Consider the following 24,265-nt stretch of genomic DNA (forward strand, 5'->3'; position numbering starts at 1 on the left):
ATGTATCCTGGAACTTAAAATAGAGTTAAATTAATTTTTTAAAAAAGAATTGTGATTATCTGTCTTCCAAATACAGATTTTCTATAAAACATATAAGCCATACCTACTTTACTTTTTATTCTTTTATTTTATATTTATTTCCTTTTCTAGACAATTTTAGAAGTTTAAAGGCCACACCTACTTTTTAGAAGTTTAAAGGCCACACCACCTTTTATGATCTAGTAATTTTTTGGTACTGTTGAGTTACTAAGTTTCTTCTATATATAAATATAACCTTTTGGTTAGATTTGTAAGAATATGTGGACTATAACTGTTTTACATATTTTTTTCTATTTATATCAAGTAATGCTTTAATTTCTCTTGCTTGTTTCTAGTTCCTGGCCCTTTCTTTTTTCATACACACTTTCCACCTGTGTTTTTCTAAAACCATTTTTTGCATTTCAAAATTTAGATTAACAATGAGAATGCTTTCAGTTGGAAAGAAAAACCAACTCAGAATGACTTCTGCTTTAAGGCATGTACTGGCTCACATAAGCAGGATGTCTGGAGATAGGCAGGGCTTTAGGATTTGTATCTCTAGGGTCTTGGTTTCTTTCCTTTCTTCCACCCTCCCTCCATCCTGAAATTGACATCTATCACATTGACAAAATGGCCACTGGGTTCTGGGGTACAGGAGGAGAGTACTGGCTGATGTCTGTTTTCCTTCTCAGAGACCCCAGCAAACCCCCTCATTCATCCAGTAAAATCCACAGCACTGACTGCAAACGTGTGCCAGTCCTATTCCAGGTGCTGGGGAAACAGAAATGATGCAAACAGATAGAAATTATTGCCCATACCAGGGGCATTCTAGATGGTGGAAAAAGATGTAAAGGAAAGAGATCCAAATGCACAGTATGTAGTCACTGAGGGCGGGCGAACATGAAGGGTATAGCAGGTGCGGAGAGGGGATCGGAAGTGCTGAGTGGGAGAGGGGCTGCCATTTTGCCTAGGACAGGAAGGGTGGCCATGAGTAAAGACCTGAAGGAGGTGAGGAGGAGCCACTTGGGCATGGTGAGGGCTCAGGTCCTCTACACCTACTCTTTAAAAATGTATCATGTTCTTCTATTTTTTGCTTCACTTCTCTTGACATTTGGGATGAATTGTTTCTGCTCTTAAGTTTGGTTACTTTAAATTTCATGACCTCATGTTCTGGTCCTCCACCTAATTTCGTTCTTCTTCCCTTGGGAAATTATATTTGTGTCTGTCATCTGCCCTCTGACTGTGCTGGTGAGCACTGGGACAAATTACTCATTCAGTCGTTAGTGATGGCTACCTCTTCTGTCAACACATTCCATACCCAGGTTCCCTCTCCTTTTGTTTAGTGACTACAGGCCTTTGAGATGAGAACATTTCCTAATATTTATGATAACTTGCACTTTAATTGTGAATAAATTAAATGCTTTCTTTATGATACATTTTCTTCCTATATTAACCTCTAGGACATTTCCAAACTTAATACGGGGTGAGTGTGTGCTACATATCATGATTCCTTTTCTATTTCCGCTGCTTGCTCATTCTTGACCTACCCACTGGCTTTTCTGTCCTCTTGTTTATTCATTAGTAGAGAACACATTCAGGTGAATTGGTCACCCACTCCATCTTGCCACCCTTTCACATGATGCTTTTCTGAAATTTGAAATTTTAAATGTGGGGAAACATTTCAGATGTACTTGGCTAACCAATATTTATTGTGCTAGGAATTATTTTTTATAAATAAATATTTACTGCTGAGTTAGATCATACAGCTGTCAACTTGGCTCAGTAAATAAAATGCATTCAACTAGTTGTCCTTTAAGCAATTACTCCCCTCACCATTTCTGTCTTCTTTGCTTTTCTGTGGGTGACTCACACAGAAAGTTACCATTGTACCTATTTCAGGCCCGTGTTATTGTGGAGAGTGTTTTAACATCATCAGTCCTTGGCCCCGTCTGCTTTTAATCAGCCGCCTTGAACGGAACCCAATAGAAACCTCATTTTTAATTTTGTGGGTTTTGTTTGTTTATTTTTGATTTAAACTGAAATACTAATGACTATCAAATTGTTTCATAATTCTATTACAACGATCACTTCTTTGGAATTCAGAAAGACTCAAATCACTTTTTCTTCTCCCTGTCATTTCGTTTTTATTTACTGGTATTAAAAGATTGCCCTATTTTCTGCAATACATAAAGGGCATCCAGATAGGAAGAGAGGAAGTCAGACTATTCCTGTTTGCAGATGACATGATCCCGTATCTTGAAAATCTCATAGTCTCTGCCCCAAAGCTCCTTAAGCTGAGAAACAACTTCAGCAAAGTCTCAGGATACAAAATCAATGTGCAAAAATCACTGATACTCCTATACACCAACCACAGTCAAGCCTAGAGTCAAATCAAGAGCGCAATCCTATTCACAATTGCCAAAAAAAAAAATAATAATAATATACCTAGGAATACACCTAACCAATGAGAGATGAAAGATCTCTACAAGGAGAACTACAAAACACTGCTCAAAGAAATCAGAGATGACACAAACAAATGGAAAAACATTCCATGCTAATGGATAGAAAGAATCAATATCAAAATGACCATGCTGCCCAAAGCAATTTATAGATTCAATACTATTCCTATTAAACTACCATTGACATTTTTCACAGAACTAGAAAAAACTATTTTAATATTCATATGGACCCGAAAAAGAGCCGGAATAGCCAAGGCAATCCAAAGCAAAAAGAACAAAGCTGGAGGCATCACCCTACCTGACTTCAAACTATACTGCAGGGCTACAGTAACCAAAACAGCGTGGTACTGGTACAAAAGCAGACACATAGACCAATGGAAGAGAATAGAGAACCCAGAAATAAGCCTGTACACCTACAACTATCTAATCTTCAACAAACCTGACAAAAGCAATGGGGAAAGGATTCTCTATTCAATAAATGGTGATGGGATAACTGGGTAGCCATATGAAGAAGACTGAAACTGGACACCTTACACCATATGCAAAAATTAACTCAAGGATTAAAGACTTAGATGTAAAACACAAAACTATAAAAACCCCGGAAGACAACCTAGGCAGTACCATTCTGGACATAGGAATTGGCAAAGATTTCATGATGAAGACGCCAAAAGCAGTTGCAACAAAAGAAAAAATTGACACACAGTATCTAATTAAAATGCTTCTGCACAGCAAAGGAAACCATCCACAGAGTGAACAGACAACCTGTAGAATGGAAGGAAATTTTTGCAAACTATGCATCTGACAAAAGTCTAATATCCAGCATCTATAAGGAACTTAAACAAATTTACAATGAAAAAACAACCCCATTAAAAACTGGGCACCTGTAGTCCCAGCTACTCAGGAGGCTGAGGCAGGAGAATGGCATGAACCCATGAAGCGGAGCTTGCAGTTAGCCGAGATCATGCCACTGCACTCTACCCTGGGCAACAGAGCGAGACTGTGTCTCAAAAAAAAAAAAAAAGGATACTGGGCAAAGGACATGAATAGACCCTTTTCAAGAGAAGACATACATGCAGCCAACAATCATACGAAGAAAAGCTCAACCTCACTGATCATTAGACAAATGCAGATCAAAACCACAAAGAGATACTATCTCACACCAGTCAAAATGACCATTACAAAAAAGTCAAAAAATAACAGATGGCAAGGTTGCAGAGAAACAGGAATGTTTATACTCTGTTTGTGGGAGTGTAAATTAGTTCAACCATTGTGGAAGACAGTGTGATGACTCCTCAAAGACCTAAAAACAGAAATAACATTCCACCCAGCAGTCCCACTACTGAGTATATATCCAAAGGAATATAGATCATTCTAAGGACACATACACACGCATGTTCATTGCAGCACTATTCCCAATAGCAAAGACATGGAATCAATCTAAATGCCCATCAATGGTAAAGTGGATAAAGAAAATGTGGTACATATACACCATGGAATACTATGCAGCCATAAAAAAGAATGAGATCTTGTCCTTTGCAGGAACATGGATGGAGCTGGAGTCCCTTATCCTTAGCATACTAATGCAGGAAGAGAAAACCAAATGCCACACATTCTCACTTATAAGTGGAAGCTAAATAATGAGAACACATGGACACATAGAGGGGAACAACAGACACACTGGGGCAAATCAGAGGGTGGAGGGTGGGAGGAGGGAGAGGATCAGGAAACCTAATTAATGGGTACTAGGCTTAATACCTGGGTGATAAATAATCTCTACAACAAACCCCCATGACACAGGTTTACCTATATAACCAACCTTCACATGTACCCCTGAACTTCAAGTAAAAGTTACATGTATATATATACAACTCTTATGTGTGTGTATATATATATACACACACATTTATGTGTATACATACTTTTTTTGTGTGTATATATATATTATGTGTGTGTATATATAACATATATATACACACACATACATAACCTTGTAAGTGTCTAAAACAATTCATCCACTCAATTTGGTATTGAAAAGTTGTGTTAAATCTTTTTCCTTCCACTTTCATATATGATATTCTACTTTATTGTATGTGTGATCTGATTAAATACTAGAAACTCTGATCCTTGAGGTCAAAGTCAGCCAAAAACAGGGAGAAGCAAATCTCTTGTGAAGTAGGTGACCCACACTGCAAGACTCTGAGGACTCAAGAAGGGGCCAGTGGGCGGGGCTTCATCACTTCTTCACGGAGAGGTGCCATTTCCTGAGGACTAACAGGTTAGAGCATTTAAGTACATCAGAGAGAGAAAGCATAAGAGAGAGGTGACCTGGAGAGGTAAAGCCTTGGGAAGCCCTCCAGAAACCTTGCTTTTTCTGTGGATAGAAGAAGCCATGTGGATGGATAATGAAAAACATAGCTAATCTCCCTCACTGATTCAGGGTGGCTTTAGAACCATACTTGCACCCTTGGGAAAAGAACGCTAAACTCTTCTGGTTACTGAGTACGCATTCGCTTCTGGGACGGTCAGGCAAGGTGATATGTGGAACAGATAGAGGGAGGTGGGAGTGTTCTCCTTCCTGGCTGTAGGCCATGGGACTGAAAGAAGGGAGCCACCTTAATAGCTAAAATGAAAGAATGACTAAAATGAAAGAAGCAACTTCCTATTTGAAACTTGCAGAGAGATGAAAGTAGGGCCACGTTTAGGTGCATCCAATGAGCCACCATCTTCTGAGGTCCTGCCAGGCCTAAGTCAGTACATAATCATTGAAGCAGACTTTGTTTTATTGGATATTTATTTAGCAGATTTAAAGTTCATTCCACAGAAGGTCTTGGTATCATTTTATAGACCCTCATTGAATAAAGCTTTAGGATTTATCTGAGAATAGGGTAAGAAATAAAGATAGCTGCTTGATAATTTGACAACAGTATTCTGTTGGTATAGATGACATGATATATATATTTGAGATCCATGTCATTTTAATTAAGGATTCTAATGGGTGTTTTTTGTTGAGAATAAAATAGTATGCATCCTGACAACTTTGTCTTGAAGTCATTGTATTTTTCAAGGTGCTTTCTCTAGCAAAAACACAGATGAAGGTCTCCATAACAATTGGTCTGCTTCTAACCTCATGTGCCTTATTTAAAACTTTAAAGAATTTCAGAATTATTTCTCAAAATATGGTCTGGAGTCAATAGCAGTTCAGCTCCATGAGAGTAGAAATTGTGGATTGTCTGTTTCCCTGATGTATCCCCAGCACCCAGAACACACGAGGCACACAGCAGATGTTTAATAAATATTTGTGATGGAGTGAATGAATAATTCTTAATGAATCCATGTTAATCCTTGATTTTAAGGAAATATGTCTTAAGAGTTTATTTCTTACATTTATTCGTTTTTCACTTTTTCCTGCCAATTGCTGTGTAGAAGCAACTAGAAGCAATTAAAAGCAATTTACTTTGTAAAGGAAATACCCATGTAGCAACAAGTATGTGTCCCGTTTTTGTTTGTTTTTTTGTTTTTTGCTATGAGAATGCTTTATTAGGCAAAACCACATACTATGAAAATGCTTTAAAATGCAACAGGAGGAGATGTGAAGACACAAAGAACAAGTGCATAGTGACACACGGCTATCGGAACACACTAAGTAAAGAATCCACACCTCTTCCTCCCTTTACCCAGAAAAGAAAGGAGCTGCACCACCTCCTCCTCAGGTCTCCCACATCTCATTCTAGTTAAAGCGAAAACAAACAGGCTGCTATTCTCAGCACCCGTTGTAGGAGGAATAGTGTATATACAGCCACCTTGCCTCAGAGCCTGCCAAAAAAGGGTCACATGTGGAATAAGACCTACATTCTGATTTTTTTTTTTTTTTTTTTTTTTAGATAGAGTCTCACTCTTTTGCCCAGGCTGGAGTGCAGTGGCATGATTTCGACTCACTGCAACCTCTGCCTCCTGGGTTCTGGGTTCAGGTGATTCTGGTGCCTTGGCCAACCAAGTAGCTGGGATTATAGGCGTGAGCCACCATGCACAGCTATTTTGTATTTTTAGTAGAGATGGAGTTTCACCATGTTGGCTGGGCTGGTCTTGAACTCCTGGTCTCAAGTGATCCTCCTGCCTTGGCCTCCCAAAGTGCTGGGATTACAGGTGTGAGCCACCTCACCCACCAACCTACATTCTGCTTTTTGAGCTAAATAAAAACCTTTTGGGAAGTAGTTCTCAGAGGCAAATACAGACATAGAGAGCAGCCCCATCAGTAGCAAAACACTCTGAGCCACATGTGTAATTTTAGATTTTTGAATAGCCACACTAATTTAAAAATCAAAAAGTAGGTGAAATTAATTGTAACATTTATTTCTTATGTAACCCATTATATCCAAAATATTATTGTTTCAGCATATAATCAATATTTAAAAAGCACAAATGAGATACTTTATATTACTTTTTTGTACCAAGTCCACAATTCAGTTAATATTTTATTCTTACAGCACATCTCAGTTCTGAGTACCACATTTCAAGTGTACGGGCTCTTGTACTGGACAGTGTCATTTTAGAGGAGGGCACAAACATACTGCCATTGCCTGTTCCTCCCCCTGAAATTCTAGGAACAAAGGAAAGCTCTGAAATATTCCTCTTTGGTGAATATGAATAGCAGAGATGAATGCAAAATGGTTGTGACCCCTAATCACCGGTAGATTTCCGTGGACAGACTGGTGAAACAATGTTTGCAGTTTTGTGCTCCTTTGCAGGAAGATAGCCCCATGTCCCACTGAACATTTATTGTGCACCACTGTAGGCTACAAAAAGCCCTGGCCTTTTGGAGTGGACTGTGATACGGTCTGAGCCTCAGGCCTTACTGGGGGAAGATGTCCGCTTACTCTCACTTTCCAGTCTAGTATCCAACAACACTCTTTACAACTCAGTTGTAGTATTTATCATATGTAAAAAAAAAAACACACATGCAAAAAGACATGTAATAAGCATGGGGAAGCTCTCTGGCTGTCTCCATGCAAGCTTCATGATTAGTTCACTTAACAGCTATTTATTGAGCATCTACCATGTGCCAGCCATTGCTCTAGCCATGAGGTGGCAGCAGTAAGCAAATAGACCGACACTCCCATCTTGTCAAGTTTTATTCTAGTGGAAGGGGACAAACAGTGAAAAACAAAATAAAGAGAAAGTAGGAAGTGCTGTGGAGAAAAATAGAAAAGGGAATGAGGTTGGAAAGTCAGGGTCTAAATTTTAAATAGGGTTTCAGGGTCATTGAGAGGGTGAAGTTTCAGCAAAGACTCAAATGTTGAGGTAATGGATCAGGCTCATAGATTTGCTGGAGGAGAATTACAGGTAGGAACTTCTGATGAGGTAACTTCTGATGAGGTAGGAACTTCCTCAGGTAAGAACTTCTGATGAGGCAGGAACTTCTGATGAGGTAGGAACTTTCTCAGGTAGGGAATTCTGATGAGGTAGGAACTTCCTCAGGTAAGAACTTCTGATGAGGCAGGAACTTCTGATGAGGTAGGAACTTTCTCAGGTAGGGAATTCTGATGAGGTAGGACCTTCTGTTGAGGTAGGACTTCTGATGAGGTAAGAACTTCTAATGAAGTAGGACCTTCTGTTGAGGTAGAAACTTCTGATGAGGTAAGAACTTCTAATGAAGTAGGACCTTCTGATGAGGTAGGAACTTCTGATGAGGTAAGAACTTCTAATGAAGTAGGACCTTCTGATGAGGTAGGAACTTCCTCAAGTAGGAACTTCTGATGAGGAACTATGTCTAGCATGTTTGAGGAACAGCATGGTGGCCTGTGCCGCAGAGCAGGGAAACCAAGAAGCCAACTGTTTGGAGATGAGTCAGAGCAAGCAGCAGTCCCAGAGGGAGGGCACAGGTAAGGAGGCTGTGGTTGTGGGGAGCCGGGGAGGGGACTCTCAGCCACTGTAGAACTTTGGCTTTTACTGGGAGTGCAAGCTTATGCTTGTCAATGTAGCAAAATTATGGTAATTATTAGACTCCCTGCTGAGTCGTGTTTGTTTAATGAAGCTCATATATTATAATCTTATGTGTCTTACTTTATTCATTTAAAAACATTCTGAGAGGGGCCGTACACATAAAAGAGGGTAAGAACACCTCTATTACTGGGAATTTGAGTACAAGAGTCTTGTGATCTGACTTAACATTTGATAAGCATTGCTCTGGCAAATTGGTGGAGGATGGCTTGTCAGGGACAATGGCAGAAATGTGGAGAGACACTAGGATGTTGTTCCAACAACCGAGGAGAGAGGTGGTGGAGACTGGACTAGCATTGGAGGTCTTGAGAAGTCGTTTCATTCTTAGATGCATTTTGAAAGTAGAGTCAGCCCAAGGTGAGGCTGAAAGAGAGGTGTGCAAGAAAACAGATGAAGCCAAAGGTCTGGGCCTGAACCACTGGAAGGATGGAGGAGTTATTACCTAAGACAGGAAAGACAGCTGGCTGGAGGGCTTTGGAATGGAAACAGTGGGGGATGTAGTGTACTTTAGCTGAAGTTTATCCAGATCTTCCACAGTATCGTAAATGTGTTGTCTGACACCAGTTTCTGAGAGAGCTCTACCATATTAAACTCTACCAATATGATGGTAAATTTCAAACTCTTCTCATAACCCTGTCCATTTTTACTTCAGTATCCTGGAGCTTTATTGTTAGACACCTATAGATATGGTATTGTTATGTCTTCCTAGTGAACTTTTATTATCAAACAAAGACCTTTTTCTCATGATTTTTGCCTTAAGATCTGGTTTATCTGATATTTATATAGCTATGCCAGCCTTTTTTTTTTTTTTTTTTTTTTTTTTGCTATTAGTTGCCATTCCCTTTTCCTTTCAATTATTTTGGCATTATATATATTTTTGTAACAGCTTTATTGAGATGTAATTCACATGCCGTACAATTTACCCACTTCAACTGTACAATTCAGTGGTTTGTAGTAGAGTTACAGCATTGTGCAGTTACCACCTCTATCTGGTTCTAAAACATTTGTATCACCCAAAGAATGCCCTGTACCTATCAAGCTGTCACTCCCATTCTCTTCTTCCCTCAGTCCCCAACAGTCACTAACCCACTTTCTATTACTGTAAATTTGCCTGTTCTGGACATTTCATATAAATGGAATTACACAACATGTGCCTTTTTGTATATGGTTTCTCTCACTTCGCACAGTGTTTTAAAGTTCATGCATGTTGGAGTATGCGTCAGTACCTTCTTTTATGGCTGAATAGTTTTCTGTTGTATGTATAAATCATACTCTGTTTATCCATTCATCAGTTGGTGGGCATTTGGGTTGTTTTCTCTTGGGCTATAATAATGCTGCTATGAACATTCATGTACAGGTTTTGTGTGGATATATGTTTTTAATTCGCTTGAGTGTTTTCCTAGTACTTTTGTGGTCTTGTTTGTTACATTTCCATCTTTAATCCACTGAACTAGATTTTGGTGTAAGGTGGTCATATAACAAAGTTCTTACCTTTCACTTAAAATTGCTCATAAACATTATTAAGATGGAGTTGTTCATCTTTTTATTAGTTAATTATAGATATAGATATTGCTCTTCGCAAATACGATACTTTGTTCCTAATATGGAAGCATGTATTAAAATTTAAGCACAGATGTTCCCTACAGTTGATAGTTAAATAGATTAGGATATTTTATTGTATCAGCACGAGGGGGAATGGAATTGTCCCATTGAGTAATAATACCCTAGTAACTGCAGAGAATTCACCGCAAGGCCAGCTACATAATATACAGGACCCACTGCAAAATGAAAATGTGAGGCTCTGGCCTCGTGTGGGGCAATCAGTCTCTCTTTCCCATGAGCTCCAACCCATGGCAAACAGGCATCCAACTAAGGGCTTGCACCCTCTGCACCAGGATGCACTGAACCCCTGGGTGGAGGATGGGTAGGAGGTCCACACTGAGTTGCTAGCCGAACATGCCATGGCACTGCCTGCCCAGGGTGGGGACAGCCACCCCCTTGGTCTGACCAGAGACTCCATGTGTCATGTACCTGACTCATGAGCCTCTCTATACCCTTGTCCAGGAACCCCACTGGGTGTTGGCTGAACGCGGGATTCCCCCAACCAATGCAACCAGTGTCACCCCTGGCAGAAGGAGGAGGCAGCTGTCATGAGGCAGGAATGGGGAGGCTCTCTAGGGCCCAGGATGCCAGGGGCAGGGAACAGGTGGGAGAAAAGCATCATGGAGAGACCGTGGGGTGCACACGTGAGCCGAGGCTCCAAGGCCCCTAACATGCTCCATTGTGTCACTTAACTTCACTTAAAAACATGAAGTGAAAGATAAAATTATTAAGAATTTTTGAACGGTGGCCTCAGAGCAATAAACTGTGAGTGTGAGGCTCTACAAAGCACACAGCATTATGTGGGTCCCACACCCATGAAGCCAGCCCTGGTGCAATGTGACTTCTTCCTAACATAATTTAAAAATTGCAAGGATTTTGACTCTGTTTATGAAATAAATCATAGTGCTATTGTAAACTAAATATTTAAAGTATCTCTGTGTTGTCTTTGGTTAATGGCATTATTAGTGATATTTACCTTATTCTTCACACATTTTTGTGTTTCAGGTTTTCTATAATGAAATTAGTTACTTTTACAATTACTCCAACCCCAATGTTATATAAACATACTTTACTGGATATTATTTTATATAAGTGTGGTATGTTACAATTCTGTCTCCATTTGTGGGGGAATACATATTTAGTACTTTAACTTAAAAATATATTCCTCTCCTTACCCAGGTCCATTCATATAAGATTTGCCACTTTCTTGGATACTCCTGGTGTGGAAAATCTTGTCAGCACCCTCATGTTGAATAAAAGCATATTGGAGGACTTAGACCGTTACAACGTGGCTCGCAAAGACCCTGTAAGTATGTGATATGACCAGACCTCAGGGTATGGGACCATTGTGATGACTCATGTAGATTCAGCCCTGAAACTTCCTTGGATCTGATTTGGAAAATCATATGGCAGGGGGCAGTGGAGATAGAGTTAGAAGATGGGAGCAGAAGAGGAAACCATGGAGACTGGGACTTAAGAAAGTGCGACCATTCTCAGTGGGGATCCCCCAGAGGGATCAGACACCCAAAATCCTTCCCATGAAGATAGAAAATTTGGACTTGATCCAAACAATCATATCAAAATGATATAGATCCTATTTTTTAGGATAGGTAGATACAGTATGACCGTGGTTAGGGAAGGGTAGCTTAGGAATCCACGGGTATCTGGTACCTACCTCAGCAGCACTGGGTACCAGATTGAGGGTAGTGGGACCCTATTTGAGCCTATTGAATGATGAGTCTGACCAGACCCTTTTGTTGAGCTGGCTACATCCCCCAGGATTACATGGTCTGGGAAAGATCCTGCATGATAAGTGTTGGGTTCTCTTTCTAGTGTAGTAATGCATGTATGTGCTATGGCAAAAGTCAGGCTTGTGGCAGTCTATAAATTAATACTGCTATCTTAAGGGCCGTGCCAGTTAATCTAACTACACATGGAAAGATGCAGATAGTTAAAGAATATTGTGCATAGTCACTTTTTTGATACATTTTATTTTGAACAAAATTTATTGAGGTATAACCAATAAACAGTGTAGTGGATTTCACAATTTGCATACACCATGTAACCAGCACATTTTAAGAAACAGACTAACCACAGCCTGCCAGAAGTTCCCCGATGTCTCTACTCAGGCCTTTCCCTAAGTTAATACCACCTTGCTTCTAAGATCAGAAATTGGCTATGCCTATTTTTGAACTCTACATAAATGGAATCATACCACTTGTTTTCTGATATCAAGTTTCTTTTGCTCAGCAATATGTTTGTAAGAGTCATTCATATTATAGCATGAAGTATTTCATGGCATGAATATACCACCATTTACATCTTCATTCTACTGTTGAGGTCATTTGGGGAGTTCCAGTTATTCATTCTTTTGGAAAAAAACCTTTTAGTTAATTTTTAAGTCATCAGAAGGAAGACACCAAACACCTAAACATAATGGTGTATATACAAATGTTTACTATTTACGAAGGCATCAGAGTAAACTAAAATACGGCTTCCCTTCAGCACATGGTATTTGCTTTGGTTTGTCTTGGACTCTTTGTTTCTTCATTTTTTGCTCCTTCCCTCCTGGTCCTCTAAGTGGTATGAGGTCAAGCCCTGGTTCTCAAAGTGTGGTCTAAAGAACCTTGGGGGCCTCTGAAACATGGATTTTCTGGGAGTCTGCAAGGTAAAAACTGTTTTATTCATTTTCCACTGTGTTGAGATCTGTACTTATGATGCAAAAGCAATAGCAATGGTGGGTGAAGCCAGTGCCACCTCAGAGTAGGTCACAGAAGTGGCAGCAAATGTCCTAGTGGTCCTGGTGTTCTTCACTGTCATCCCAGTAACTACTGAAAGAGCAAACCACAGTGGAATATCCTTGCAAAGCCATCAGAATGACTGAAACAAAAAACAGTGATGCCACTAGTTGCTAAATGCTGGCGAGGATGTGGGGAAACTGGATCTCTAGTGTTGCTGGTGGGAATGTAGAATGGTGCGGCCACTCTGGAAAATATTTTGGCTGTTTAATTTTTTATTTTTATTTTTATTTATTTGTTTATTTTGAGACAGAGTCTCGCTCTTGTCACCCAGGCTGGAGTTCTGTGGCGCGATCTTGGCTCACTGCAACCTCCGCTTCCCGGGTTCAAGTGATTCTCCTGCCTCAGCCTCATGAGTAGCTGGGATTACAGGTGCCCGCCTGTAGTTTTTGTATTTTTAGTAGAGACGGGGTTTCACCACATTGTCCAGGCTGGTCTTGAACTCCTGGTGTCAAGTGATCTGCCTGCCTCAGCCTCCCAAAGTGCTGGGATTACAGGTGTGAGCCACCATGCCCAACCTTGGCTGTTTATTTAAAAACTAAAACTGCAACTATCTTATGGTCTAACAATTGCATTTGTGGGCATTTGATCCAGAGAAATGAAGACTTTACACTAATGTTCATAGCAGCTATTGTCAGCCCAGATATCCTTCAACAGATGAATGGTTAAACACACTGTGGAACATCATGCCATGGAATACTACTAAGCAATGAAAGAAGTGAACTCTTGATACATGTATCGGCTTGGATAAATCTCCAGAGAATTATACTGAGTGGGGAAAAAGCCAACCCCTACAGGTTATATCCTCTAGAGTTCCATTTATATGACACTTTGAAGTGATAGTATTTTACAAATGGAGAACAGGTTATTTGATGCCAGAGGTTAAGGATGTGGGGAGGATGGGGACAGAGGGGGCAACTCAAGGGATTTTGTGGTATTAGAACTGTTCAATATTCTGACTACAGTGGTGGATACATAAACCTATAGAGGTGATGAAATCATGTGAAACTTCATACACCACACACACACACACACACACACACAATTGTAACAGTGTTGGTTTCCTGCTTGTAGTATTATACTATGGTTATGCAAAATGTTATCATTAGGGGATACTAAACAAAGTGTACAAGAAATTTCTGTTTTATTTCTTACACTGCATGTAAATCTACAAGTATGTCCATTAAAGAAAAAGGAAAGGAAAAGCTGGTTTCACTAAGAAATATCCTTGATGAAGCAGTAAAATTATTAACTTTATTATTAAGTCTCAACCCTGAGGCCAGGTGTGGTGACTCACGCCTGTAATCCTAGCACTTTGGGAGCCCGAGGTGTGTGGATTCTTTGAGGCTAGGAGTTCAGGACCACCCTGGGCAACGTGGTGTAACCTCGTCTCTACTGAAAATACAAAAGTTAGCTGAGCGCCTGTAGTCCCAGTTGCTTGGGAGGCTGAGGCACAAGAATTGCTTGAACCCCGGAGGCGGAGGCTGCAGTGAGCCGAGATCATGCCATTGCACTCAAGCTGGGCAACAAGAGCAAAACTCCATCTCAAAACTGATAATAATAATTACAATAATAATAATATCTCATAGGGTTGGTGTGAGGATCCAGTGGACATAGGGAGGGCGTTTAACTTACTACCTGACCCAAAGTAGGTGTTGATAGATGCTTGTTCTGTTGTTGTTGTTGTTGTTATGTGAATGTGGTTAAGACCCACTGTTGCCTGCTTACAGAAATATTCATAGCCATATTTTTAAGGGTCTTAAAATATTTGCTTATCTTTTCAGGATGGAACACTGCTGCAGGCATTTGTAGCTGAAGTTGCGGAACAAATAGTTGGTATTGCAGTGATCAGAAATGAAATGGTAAATTGTGAAGTGGATATTAATTTCTTTGATTGTGCCTTGCTATATCATGAATTAGCCCAAATGCCCCTTTTGGAGTTGTACTTTTACTTATTTAATGTGAATGCCTCCTTTTTCTGATGGATATCATCATCATCTGCCTCTATCCCACTTGGAGAACTTGCAATTCTCCATTTTTTTGCAGTTCACAATATTTAATATATTACAAAGACTACATGAAAACATTCTCACCCTAAAAACTCAGATAACTTTCCACCACCTATACATATATTGATATATTCCATTACTCTCCCCAAAGTATTACTACTGTAGTGATGCATTTATCCTTTCCAGCATTCTTCTTTGCACTTGTTACATATATCATATATGTGTGTGTATGTCAAATGGAAATGTCATTTTTTCCCAGTGCACAGCCAGCTATTTCAAAGCATTTATTACTGAATAGTCCATTCTTTATTTTGGTTTTAAAATGCTGCTTTTATGTTTATTAAATTTCTATATGCCTATGTCGATTTTTAAACTCTCCTTTTCCATAGATTTATCTGTTGATACCTATTGCATTATCATGTGCTTTTATATCTAGTAGAGGAGTGTTCTCTCATTTGGTGTCTTCTAAATTTTCTTATTTTTTTTTTCTTGGCTATTTCCTCTCCCAAACCTTGTAATGCTTATTATTAATATAGTTATACCTATGTGAATTCTATAGAACAATTTAGGCGGAGTTGACATTAAAATATAGAGACTTCCCTACTAGGATCATGGATCATGGCTTTCTATGTTGTTGTTGTTGTTGTTTAACTTTTTGGGTTCTTCAGAAACATTTTGTGGCTTCTTTCGTGTGGTTTTCTTTGCATCATGTTTTGTGCAATACGGGTTTTTGTTTGTCCTGTGAGTCCACTCTCCACCTTTCTCCACCCTGTTCTGTCCCAGGGAGCCTGACCGATGGGCACAGCATTATGGGTGCCTTTGCCTTTTGGCTGCCCACTGGGTTTGGTGGATGGAGAGCCCTGACAGAAGGAGGAGGGGACAGTGACATCTGATGCCTCAGCAGGCTGATCTCCACTGAGTTCCCTGACATTTCAAGGTAGCCTCTTCATGATGCTCTCCTTTTGGATTCCTATAACCAGCCCTCCTCCTGTGCCACCCTCTTAGGGTGGGAATAGCTTGCAGTTGCTGCGGCACAGTCCCTACTTGTCTTCTTACACCTGCCCCATCCTTGTAAATATTTCCTTTGTTAAACCCGCCTCCAATTATCCTAATTTGATCATACTGTTTCCTGCTGAGACCCTGACCTGACACGGTTCTAGACATTGATCATTTATTTCTACGTGTTTTATGATTTCTCTTGGTATTCTGAGTATACACTTTTTCTCATATTTTCTAATGTTTGTCTTGTGTATGGGAAAACTACTAGTGTTTGTATTTTTATCTTGTATTCAGTCACCTTTATGAAATATCTTTGAGCTTGGAAAGTTTTTCAGCTGATTCTCTTTTCTGCCGCAGCATCACCTCTACCCTATTCTACTGGTCAGAGCAGTTAGAGGGCACGCTCAGACACAAGGGGTGGAGGTGGACTTCTCTCAATGGAGGTGTGGCAGAGTCACTTTGCAGAAGAACATGAGGGATGTGGGATGATAGGTACTGTCCTGGCGGTCATCTTAGGATTCTTTGGATAAGAGAACCTGCTACACCTTCCTTTTCAATATTTATACCTTTAGTCTTTTTCCAGTTTTAGTGTATGGATAGAACAACATTGAGTAATAGTGTTAGTAATAGCTGCCTCTCTGGTGTTTTTGATTTTAATGGAATGATTCTATACTTTCCTCCATTTAGCATAATCGTGGCTGTAGGTTTCTGATAGATATCCCTTAACAAGTAAGGGAAATTTTCTTCTCTATCTTATTAAAAGTTTTTATTATGGATGAGTGTTAAATTTTATCAAATGTGTTTTTGACATCGAGATGTTCACATGGCTTTATTTCTTTAATATATTGCACACTTTTCTCTTTCTTAGATTTAGTCCTCTTTTTGATCCCATATTTCTTGGAGTTAGTTATTCTTTTAGAGACGGTGTTGGGTAGTAAGGTCCCTGCATCCACACAAATATGAGAAATTGTCATTGGTCCTCCTACTTGTATACTCATTTGGCTGTGTGTAGAATTCTCATTCAAATTATTATTATTATTATGGAAATAGAGTCTTGCTCTGTCCCCCAGGCTGGAGTGCAGTGATGCGATCTTGGCTCACTGCAGCCTCTGCCTCCCGGGTTCAAGCGATTCTCTTGCCTCAGCCTCTTGAGTAGCTGGAATTACAGGTGTGCACCACCACACACGGCTAATTTTTGTATTTTTTGTAGAGATGGGGTTTCACCATGTTGGCCAGTGTGGTCTTGAACTCTTGACCTCAGGTGATCTGCCCCCCCTCAAGCTCCCAAAATGCTGGGATTACAGGCATCAGCCATCTGCGCCAGCCTCATTCTAATTATTTCTCATCAGATTGTTGTCTTCCAGTATCTAATGTCATTGATAAAATATAATCTGATACCAACCTGATTCTTGATCTTTTATGAATAAATGTGTGTTTGTTTGCTTGCTTTCTCGAGAATTAAATTTTCTTTTTGTCTCTGGAATTCTGAAATTTTGCCAAGAAGTATCTTATGTCTCTGTTGGCAATTTGTCTTCTATGATTTCATTAATTATTTCTTCTCCTCCATTTTCTCCATTCTCCTTTTCTTAAATTCTTTTTTAGATGGATATTAGATCTTTTTAATTGATTCTTCGATGTCTCTAAACATATATATGTTACATTTTACTCATCATTTTAGATTTCCTCAATTTTGTCCTCCAAATCTCTAATTCTTCAGCTGTGTTTATTCTATTACCCAAGTACTCTATTGGAATCTTTATTTCAGAGTTCATCTATTTAACTTCCAAGTCTCTTGTTCTCTCATTGTTCCTTTTTGGTATCAGCTTGTTTATTACATGCAAGATCCTTTTTGATCTCTCTGAGTACACTCTGTAGAACTTTTTTTTAATTCTCTGCTACTTCCTGAATAATTTGTCTTCTCTGTAGTAAGTTGTATGTTTCTCTATGCTGGTCTTTTTTTATTTGTCAGTTTTCCTCAAAAGTCTGTCCTTGTCATGAGTGAAAGAATAAATGATCAGTTTGAGTGGCTGGCATGGGTATCCTTGACAGTTGTGCTTGTATGTTTCTCCATGGCGTCTCCCCTGTCACTGGTAGTGCCACCGTCCCTCTGTTTGATTGGGAGGGTATGGCAGTGTCTGGCTTCCCCTTGTGTGCTTGAATGGAGTACCAGCTGACAGGCAGGGACTCCAGGTGACCCAAGGTAAGAAGGTTTCACCTAGTAGTAGGGTTTCCTTCCAATGTAAAACTGCTTAACGTTTTTGTCCTCCATTATGCTCTCATTACACCAAAGATAATTTTTGGTTTTGTTATTTTAAGGGATTTGGGATGGGAAGAAAATTAGATGCACATGGCCCATCTGCTGTTTTGAGCTAATAACCTCTGTTGGCTTTTTGTTTTTCAATGATTTCTCAGTCCTATACTTATCACTCATTTTATTTTATAATGAGGGATGCCTCCTTGGTAATTAAAGAAAAGTCTTATAGTATAAAGGCCATTACAGGGTCAATGCAGATTGAAAGGTTGCCAGAACTGCCCTAGGGTACCGCCACTGGCCCGGTTACCCTGAGCTCTGTTTCCTCTGTGCTTTGTGACAAAAGCTGGAAAGGCAGGGGACCTCGAGAAGCTTGGCCACAGATGCCACAGTTTTCATGGATTTGCTGGTGCCAGCCTTGCTGATCACAGAACACATCAGGGGCCTTGCATTCTCCAATTTCTGTTCTTGAAAGTAGGCTTTTAAAATAATTTTACTGTGGAAAACAAGGAGAAATATAAGTTGATGTTTTGCAACCTGCATATGATTTGATTTTTCCTGCGTTTTGGGTGCATTTACTGCTGCTGTCATCAGAGAGTCACACCCACCTTGGAGTGTTCCCCTCCTGCCATGCCCCTGACAGTGTGCACTGCTGGGAGGTGACACAGGACAGGCTGGCCCAGGGCACAGTTAGCATGAAGGAGACCTGGGATCCCAGTGCAGTGTGGGCACAGAGGGGGAACCAGAACCAGACCTGTGGAAACAAGAGCAGTGTACCTGATATTTCCTTTACATGGGAAGACACTCATCAATTCTTTAAATTACCTTCCACTGTAAAAATATTACACATCAAGGGGGATAGAAGGTTTAAGAAGTGCACAGGGATAAGGCCCAATTATGCAGTTTTATTGTAGGCCAGCTAGCCATACATGTAATCAAAGTGTATGACTTGGGGCCAGGCATGGTGACTCGCACCTGTAATTTCAGCACTTTGGGAGGCCAAGGCGGGCAGATCACTTGAGGTCCGGAGTTTAAGACCTGCCTGGCCAAACATGGTGAAACCCCATCTCTACTAAAACTAAAAAAAAAATTAGCCAGGCATGATGGTGGGTGCCTGAAATCCCAGCTGGTTGGGAGGCTGAGATGGGAGGATCTCTTGAACCCAGGAGGCAAAAGTTGCAGTGAGCGAAGATCACGCCGGGGCACTCCAGTGTGAGTGACAGAGTGAGACTCTGTCTCAAATGAAGAAAAGCAAAACAAAACAAAGTGTGTGACTTGGGGATGACACATTTCCACACTAACAGGTGAATGGTAACACATCAGAGAACACCAGTGGCTCTGTCTGCCTGACTCCCTAATTTCCCATGGGCTCGGTCTCTTGCACTGACCGGCTTGTGCTCACTTCGCCTCAGTGGTATGGAGCTGCTGTCCTGCCGCTTGGCCAACGGCAGAGACTCAGGGCTCTCTGAGTTGATAGCAGCCATGGGTGTGGAAGGAGCACATTACAAGCTGTGCTGCCATCCCCCAAAGACAATCCATCAGAACAACTAGCTCTCAGGAAATGTAATTTCTAATTTAAAAAATTTACTGTGAAGATGAGGTGGCAAATATGGAAGAGAAAAACACATTTCTTACTGTCATACCTAAAGTAATTTTTAAAAGATACTTATCACAAAATGCATGCCATTTGTTTAAAATGCTTGTAGAAACCATTCCTTCTGTCTCTTCTGTAGGACATTGAGTACATACGGTCACATTACAACATTGAAGATTTCATCTACTTCAGTCACCACCAGCGTGAAGAACATGGGCACATGCATCACTTTGCCCTCAACCCCATTTTCCGGCACTACACCAAGTTCTTTCTGAAGGAGATCCTGCGTTTAGGCTTTAAATCCTGTCTCTACTACCCTGTTTACCCAAAATCCAGAGAAGGCAAGGTGAGAGAATGGTGCAATTCCCTTTCCTAGCAGGTCAGTGTTCACAGTGTTGTTGGTGTTTTTTATTCATTTTATTCATTCCTCTCATGATGGGTTTTGATGATAACATGGGTCTGAATTTCCAATGGCCATATTTAGTTTTGCCTTTTTCATAGACTACAGTGACATTCTGTAGGCTTCGAATTTCTGACACAATCACAACTAATATCATTGGTAGTAAAATATGTTGGCTTTTCTATATTGACAAAACAGAGACTGAAAACCATGCAAAAATGCTCTAAGAGACGTGAAAATCTAATAATTTTTTATGATGCACAAGTGCAACGCCAACATGATCCTGTTCATTCCTTCAAGCAAAGAACATTTCAGTGATTAATCCATAGAATAATTCTATTTTAGAAGACTGGTGTGCTATCCCAACATTCCAAACAAGCACTGTACACACCCCCAGTAGGTGATGGAGAGAAAGTGTGGAGATACCTGATGCCGATGTAACCCCATGTAACACTTGCCACACTTGCATGGAATAATACTGTGGTAATAGATACGAATCTGATGTGTATACATGGTGTGTATGTGCATGCACAGATCACACACCCTCCATCTTACTTGCATACGTCCCATCCCACTTTAGTGTTCCTCACAGCACTCACCACCAACTGAAGTTATCTATTTTACCATGAACACAGCCGTGCTTTTATCTGTCTTGGTCAAAGCTATATCCCCATTGCCTAGAAGAGTCACAAACACACACACACAAACACCCCACGCACTCTCATACATTCATGCACATATACCACACTCTCACACACACTCATGCATTCACACATATACTCACCCCCCCACACACACACACACTCTCACACACTCATATAAGGTGTCTGATTGTTCCATAGGCAAGGGCGTTTTCAAGCTAGATTCCCAAGGACTTTTTCCTGCAAATTGGTCTCTCAGTCACTGACAACATTGGTCCTCAACTTGATGTAGACTTGGGGTGAAGGGATTCAACCATTAGAGCAGGTAGAAGTTGCCCCATAAGATTCCACTCATGAACTCAAACTTTCCCATGTTCTGCCTAGAGTCTTTGACATTGTCTCATTTCTTCTTATCAGCAAAAGGGAGCTAAGAGATCTTAAAATGCCTTATTATTAACATGTCTATTTATTAAACAATCTACAGTGTGTTAGTACATACACATAGCAATAATCTCGCCAGTGTATTTTATTTAACAAAAACCTTTTGGAGAAGTTCGGAAAACCTTTTGGAGAAGTCCAGAGGGAATGGGGAAGAAAGAAGAAAAACAGAAAAGGTTTTGAGTGAGATGTAGACTCTGCCCTAGCTTCTTTTTTTTTTTTTGCTATCAAAATGCAGCACCGTGGCAATGAAATGGCCCAGCTTTGAGCTCACTGAGATGGGAAGGTAACAGTTCTGCTGGAAAATCCTGGTCCTGCACAGTTTTCTTTTACTTTGCACTTGGCCATATGCCAATTTTGTGACCTTCAGGATGTGATATTACTTTCTTGTTTTTATTCATGAAGTTGCCTGGATGTGCTGGGTTAGAGAAGGTCCATTTGCATCCATAATAAAAATAATACCTTGGGCATTTCATTAAATGTTTATACATTTACCTCAGTAGTATGAAATTAGGAATATGTTCCACACTGTTGTATATAGCCTCTAAAAACATGCTTGGAAACAGATTTCTTCTCAGTCTGCACTTCCAGTTGATTTCACATATTCATTTAAAACAAGTGTATGAAGCAGTTCCAAATAATTTGAGTAAGAATTCCCAAATTCTGCTATAAATCCCCAGTTGACTACAGTAAAGTTGAGCTTTTTGGCTCACATTATGGGGATGGTTTTCTCTCTGTCTCTCTGGTCAAGGCATGTATTAAGAGCTCTTTCAGGCATAAAAACAGGGTGCTGGCTAGGGTTCTGTTTTTCAGTTTGCGAAGTCAGGGTGTGAAGTTCAGTGGTGAAGGATTTTAGAAAACCATTTTAGAAGCTCTTAGAAATGCCAGGGGCTATTTTTAGAACCGCAAAAAGTCATATGTAAACCATCTATTTATTAAAATGCATCTACAGTTGTTTTTCTTTCTTTGCTTTCCAGCTTAAATTCAATAAGTGTATCATTAAAAGTTTTGATTTTACAGTCTGACGCTTCAGATTTAAATGGTTACAATGTCCTTAGTTCATTTCACCAAAACCCTAAGATTTCATAAATGTGACAGAAATAAAGATCACCATGTTTGGTTTTCTCTGCTAAGTTTTTAAAACTGGATAAAATCAATACTTAAAGCATTCCCCTAAGACGTGGTTTATCATAGTTCATTTCAGTAAGTATAAATCCAACTCATAATTTAGTATTAGTCTAGATGTAAATACTATGATCTACTTCTCCCACACCCACCCCCACTTCTCAGTTTTATCTTTTTGTTCCAAAACAGTTTTTGTTGTTGTTATTGTTTAACAGAGGTCCGGTTGAAGTCACTGTGAGTGACTTTTACAAACAGGAGGATTTTCACATCCCTGCTAAGTTACCCCTTGGATGACATTTTTATCTATGTGTCTTCTTAAAGCAGCTTGTGCCAAACATACAAAGGTTAACAGGATGCAGATAACACAGCTTAATGGGGTCAGATCAAGCTGATGCATGATCACTATGGAGGGAATATCCTCCCGGGGAAAATACTTGTACTGAAAAATCCCATAAACCAAACCACTTGTTTATCTGTCATTCCCACAGAGATAGTAATGTAATTACTCTCGTAATTATCTTCATTAGTGTCAGGCATTATCTACAATTCATTCCACTGCTCGAAGAGTATGTTTGTTTATTTGCTGATTTTTTTTTTTCTTCTCTGACTTGGCCGAGTTAAGAGTTTTGTATTTGTAAAGCTGTACGCAGACATCTGTGCTGAGCCTCTTTGACATTCTCTCCCCTAAAATATAGATTGCTGTCTTTCAGTTCCAGAACCCCTACGCCCACTCCCTGACATCTGCCCTTCATTACTTGGTTCCTGTGCGACCACGACGACAGATTGTCTATCCTCTGGAAAAGCTTGGCATAAACGCTCCATCAAAGGCGGTCTCCAAGGATCCGGTGGGTAGCAGGGCGGCAGGCAGGGCGGCGCGGTGCCAGCTCCCGCGGGCCTGGCAGATGGGGTGGCAGTGCTGTCTTCACAGGAGCAGGCTGCTTCTTAATTACAGGGAACCTGGTGCTCATACCCTTACAGGCGGAGCCCTGCGAAGGCTCCCCTGCAGCCCTTTCCCTCAAGTCGTTATTTCCCGGCAAGCCTAAAGCCGTAGCCACAGGACCCTGCAGGGTCATCCCATGGGGATGCCTCTCAGGCTGCTGTGTCCCAGGACAAAAGACCTAGAGTCATCCTCTGGCATATTTTCATTTGCTTTCCCTGTCCTCAAAAGCAGATTCCCCCTTTCAATGATGTTTTGCTTTCAAGGCATTAAGTGGTCATTCGCTGTTACGACGAAGCTGACAGAGAAAACAGAGCTGGCTACATTTGAGATGTTTGGGCCCCGGGTCTAAGCTGGTTTCTTTAACTCCCTCCCCCAGGGGCATCAAGATGATTAACGGAAGCATATTAGCTGCCCTGGGGCAGCAGGAGTTTTTGACCTTAAAATGAATGGCCAGGGGCCACTTTTATTGTGAGAACAGGAAAAAGGACTGAAATCAAACCTAGATATTCTTTTAAATGCAAATGTACCTGTATACATACACATAGTGTTTTTCAATAACTTAATTGGAAAACATAATTTTCTCATGTTGACTGATACGGACTTGTAGTGTTTGTATACTCTTCTACTTAAGTTAAAAAAAAAAAAAAAAATCCCTTCCTGGGCTAACATTTGTCCTTTGTGAGAGAGAAAAAGGGAAAGTGTGAGTTTAAACTCTGCAAACACTTACCCAAGGAGCTGCCCCTCAGAGCTGGAGATGATGCTGAAATAAACACTTTGCAACAGGCTCGGCACTGCGGGAAGGACATCGCCCCGCCCGGCACCTGTCTTACTGGCGGGTGCACTGAGGGATGGGGAGGGCACCTCCATCAGACCAACTCAGAGGCAGCTTTGTGTCTTACATTCATCTTTATATTTGTAAAATAACAAAATTTATATCATTGTAAATTTATATGTGAGTACAGACTGATCATATAAAGCAGGACTTCTCAATCTA

The 24,265-nt window shown here is 40.3% G+C and overlaps 1 protein-coding gene across 5 annotated transcripts in view; it reads left to right on the plus strand.

The window, feature by feature from the left end:
- The window catches only part of CFAP61 (cilia and flagella associated protein 61), a 282,902-nt gene that overhangs the window by 108,356 nt on the left and 150,281 nt on the right, over positions 1 to 24,265 (plus strand). For all 5 annotated transcript variants that reach the window (XM_073008639.1, XM_007961384.3, XM_007961391.3 and 2 more), the window contains 4 exons: positions 11,256 to 11,382; positions 14,659 to 14,736; positions 19,867 to 20,073; positions 23,042 to 23,176. In XM_073008639.1, the coding sequence (XP_072864740.1) occupies positions 11,256 to 11,382; positions 14,659 to 14,736; positions 19,867 to 20,073; positions 23,042 to 23,176 (547 nt within the window). The remainder of the gene's footprint in view (positions 1 to 11,255; positions 11,383 to 14,658; positions 14,737 to 19,866; positions 20,074 to 23,041; positions 23,177 to 24,265) is intronic.

This window comes from Chlorocebus sabaeus, chromosome 2, assembly GCF_047675955.1.
Source record: "Chlorocebus sabaeus isolate Y175 chromosome 2, mChlSab1.0.hap1, whole genome shotgun sequence".
Taxonomy (NCBI): domain Eukaryota; kingdom Metazoa; phylum Chordata; class Mammalia; order Primates; family Cercopithecidae; genus Chlorocebus; species Chlorocebus sabaeus.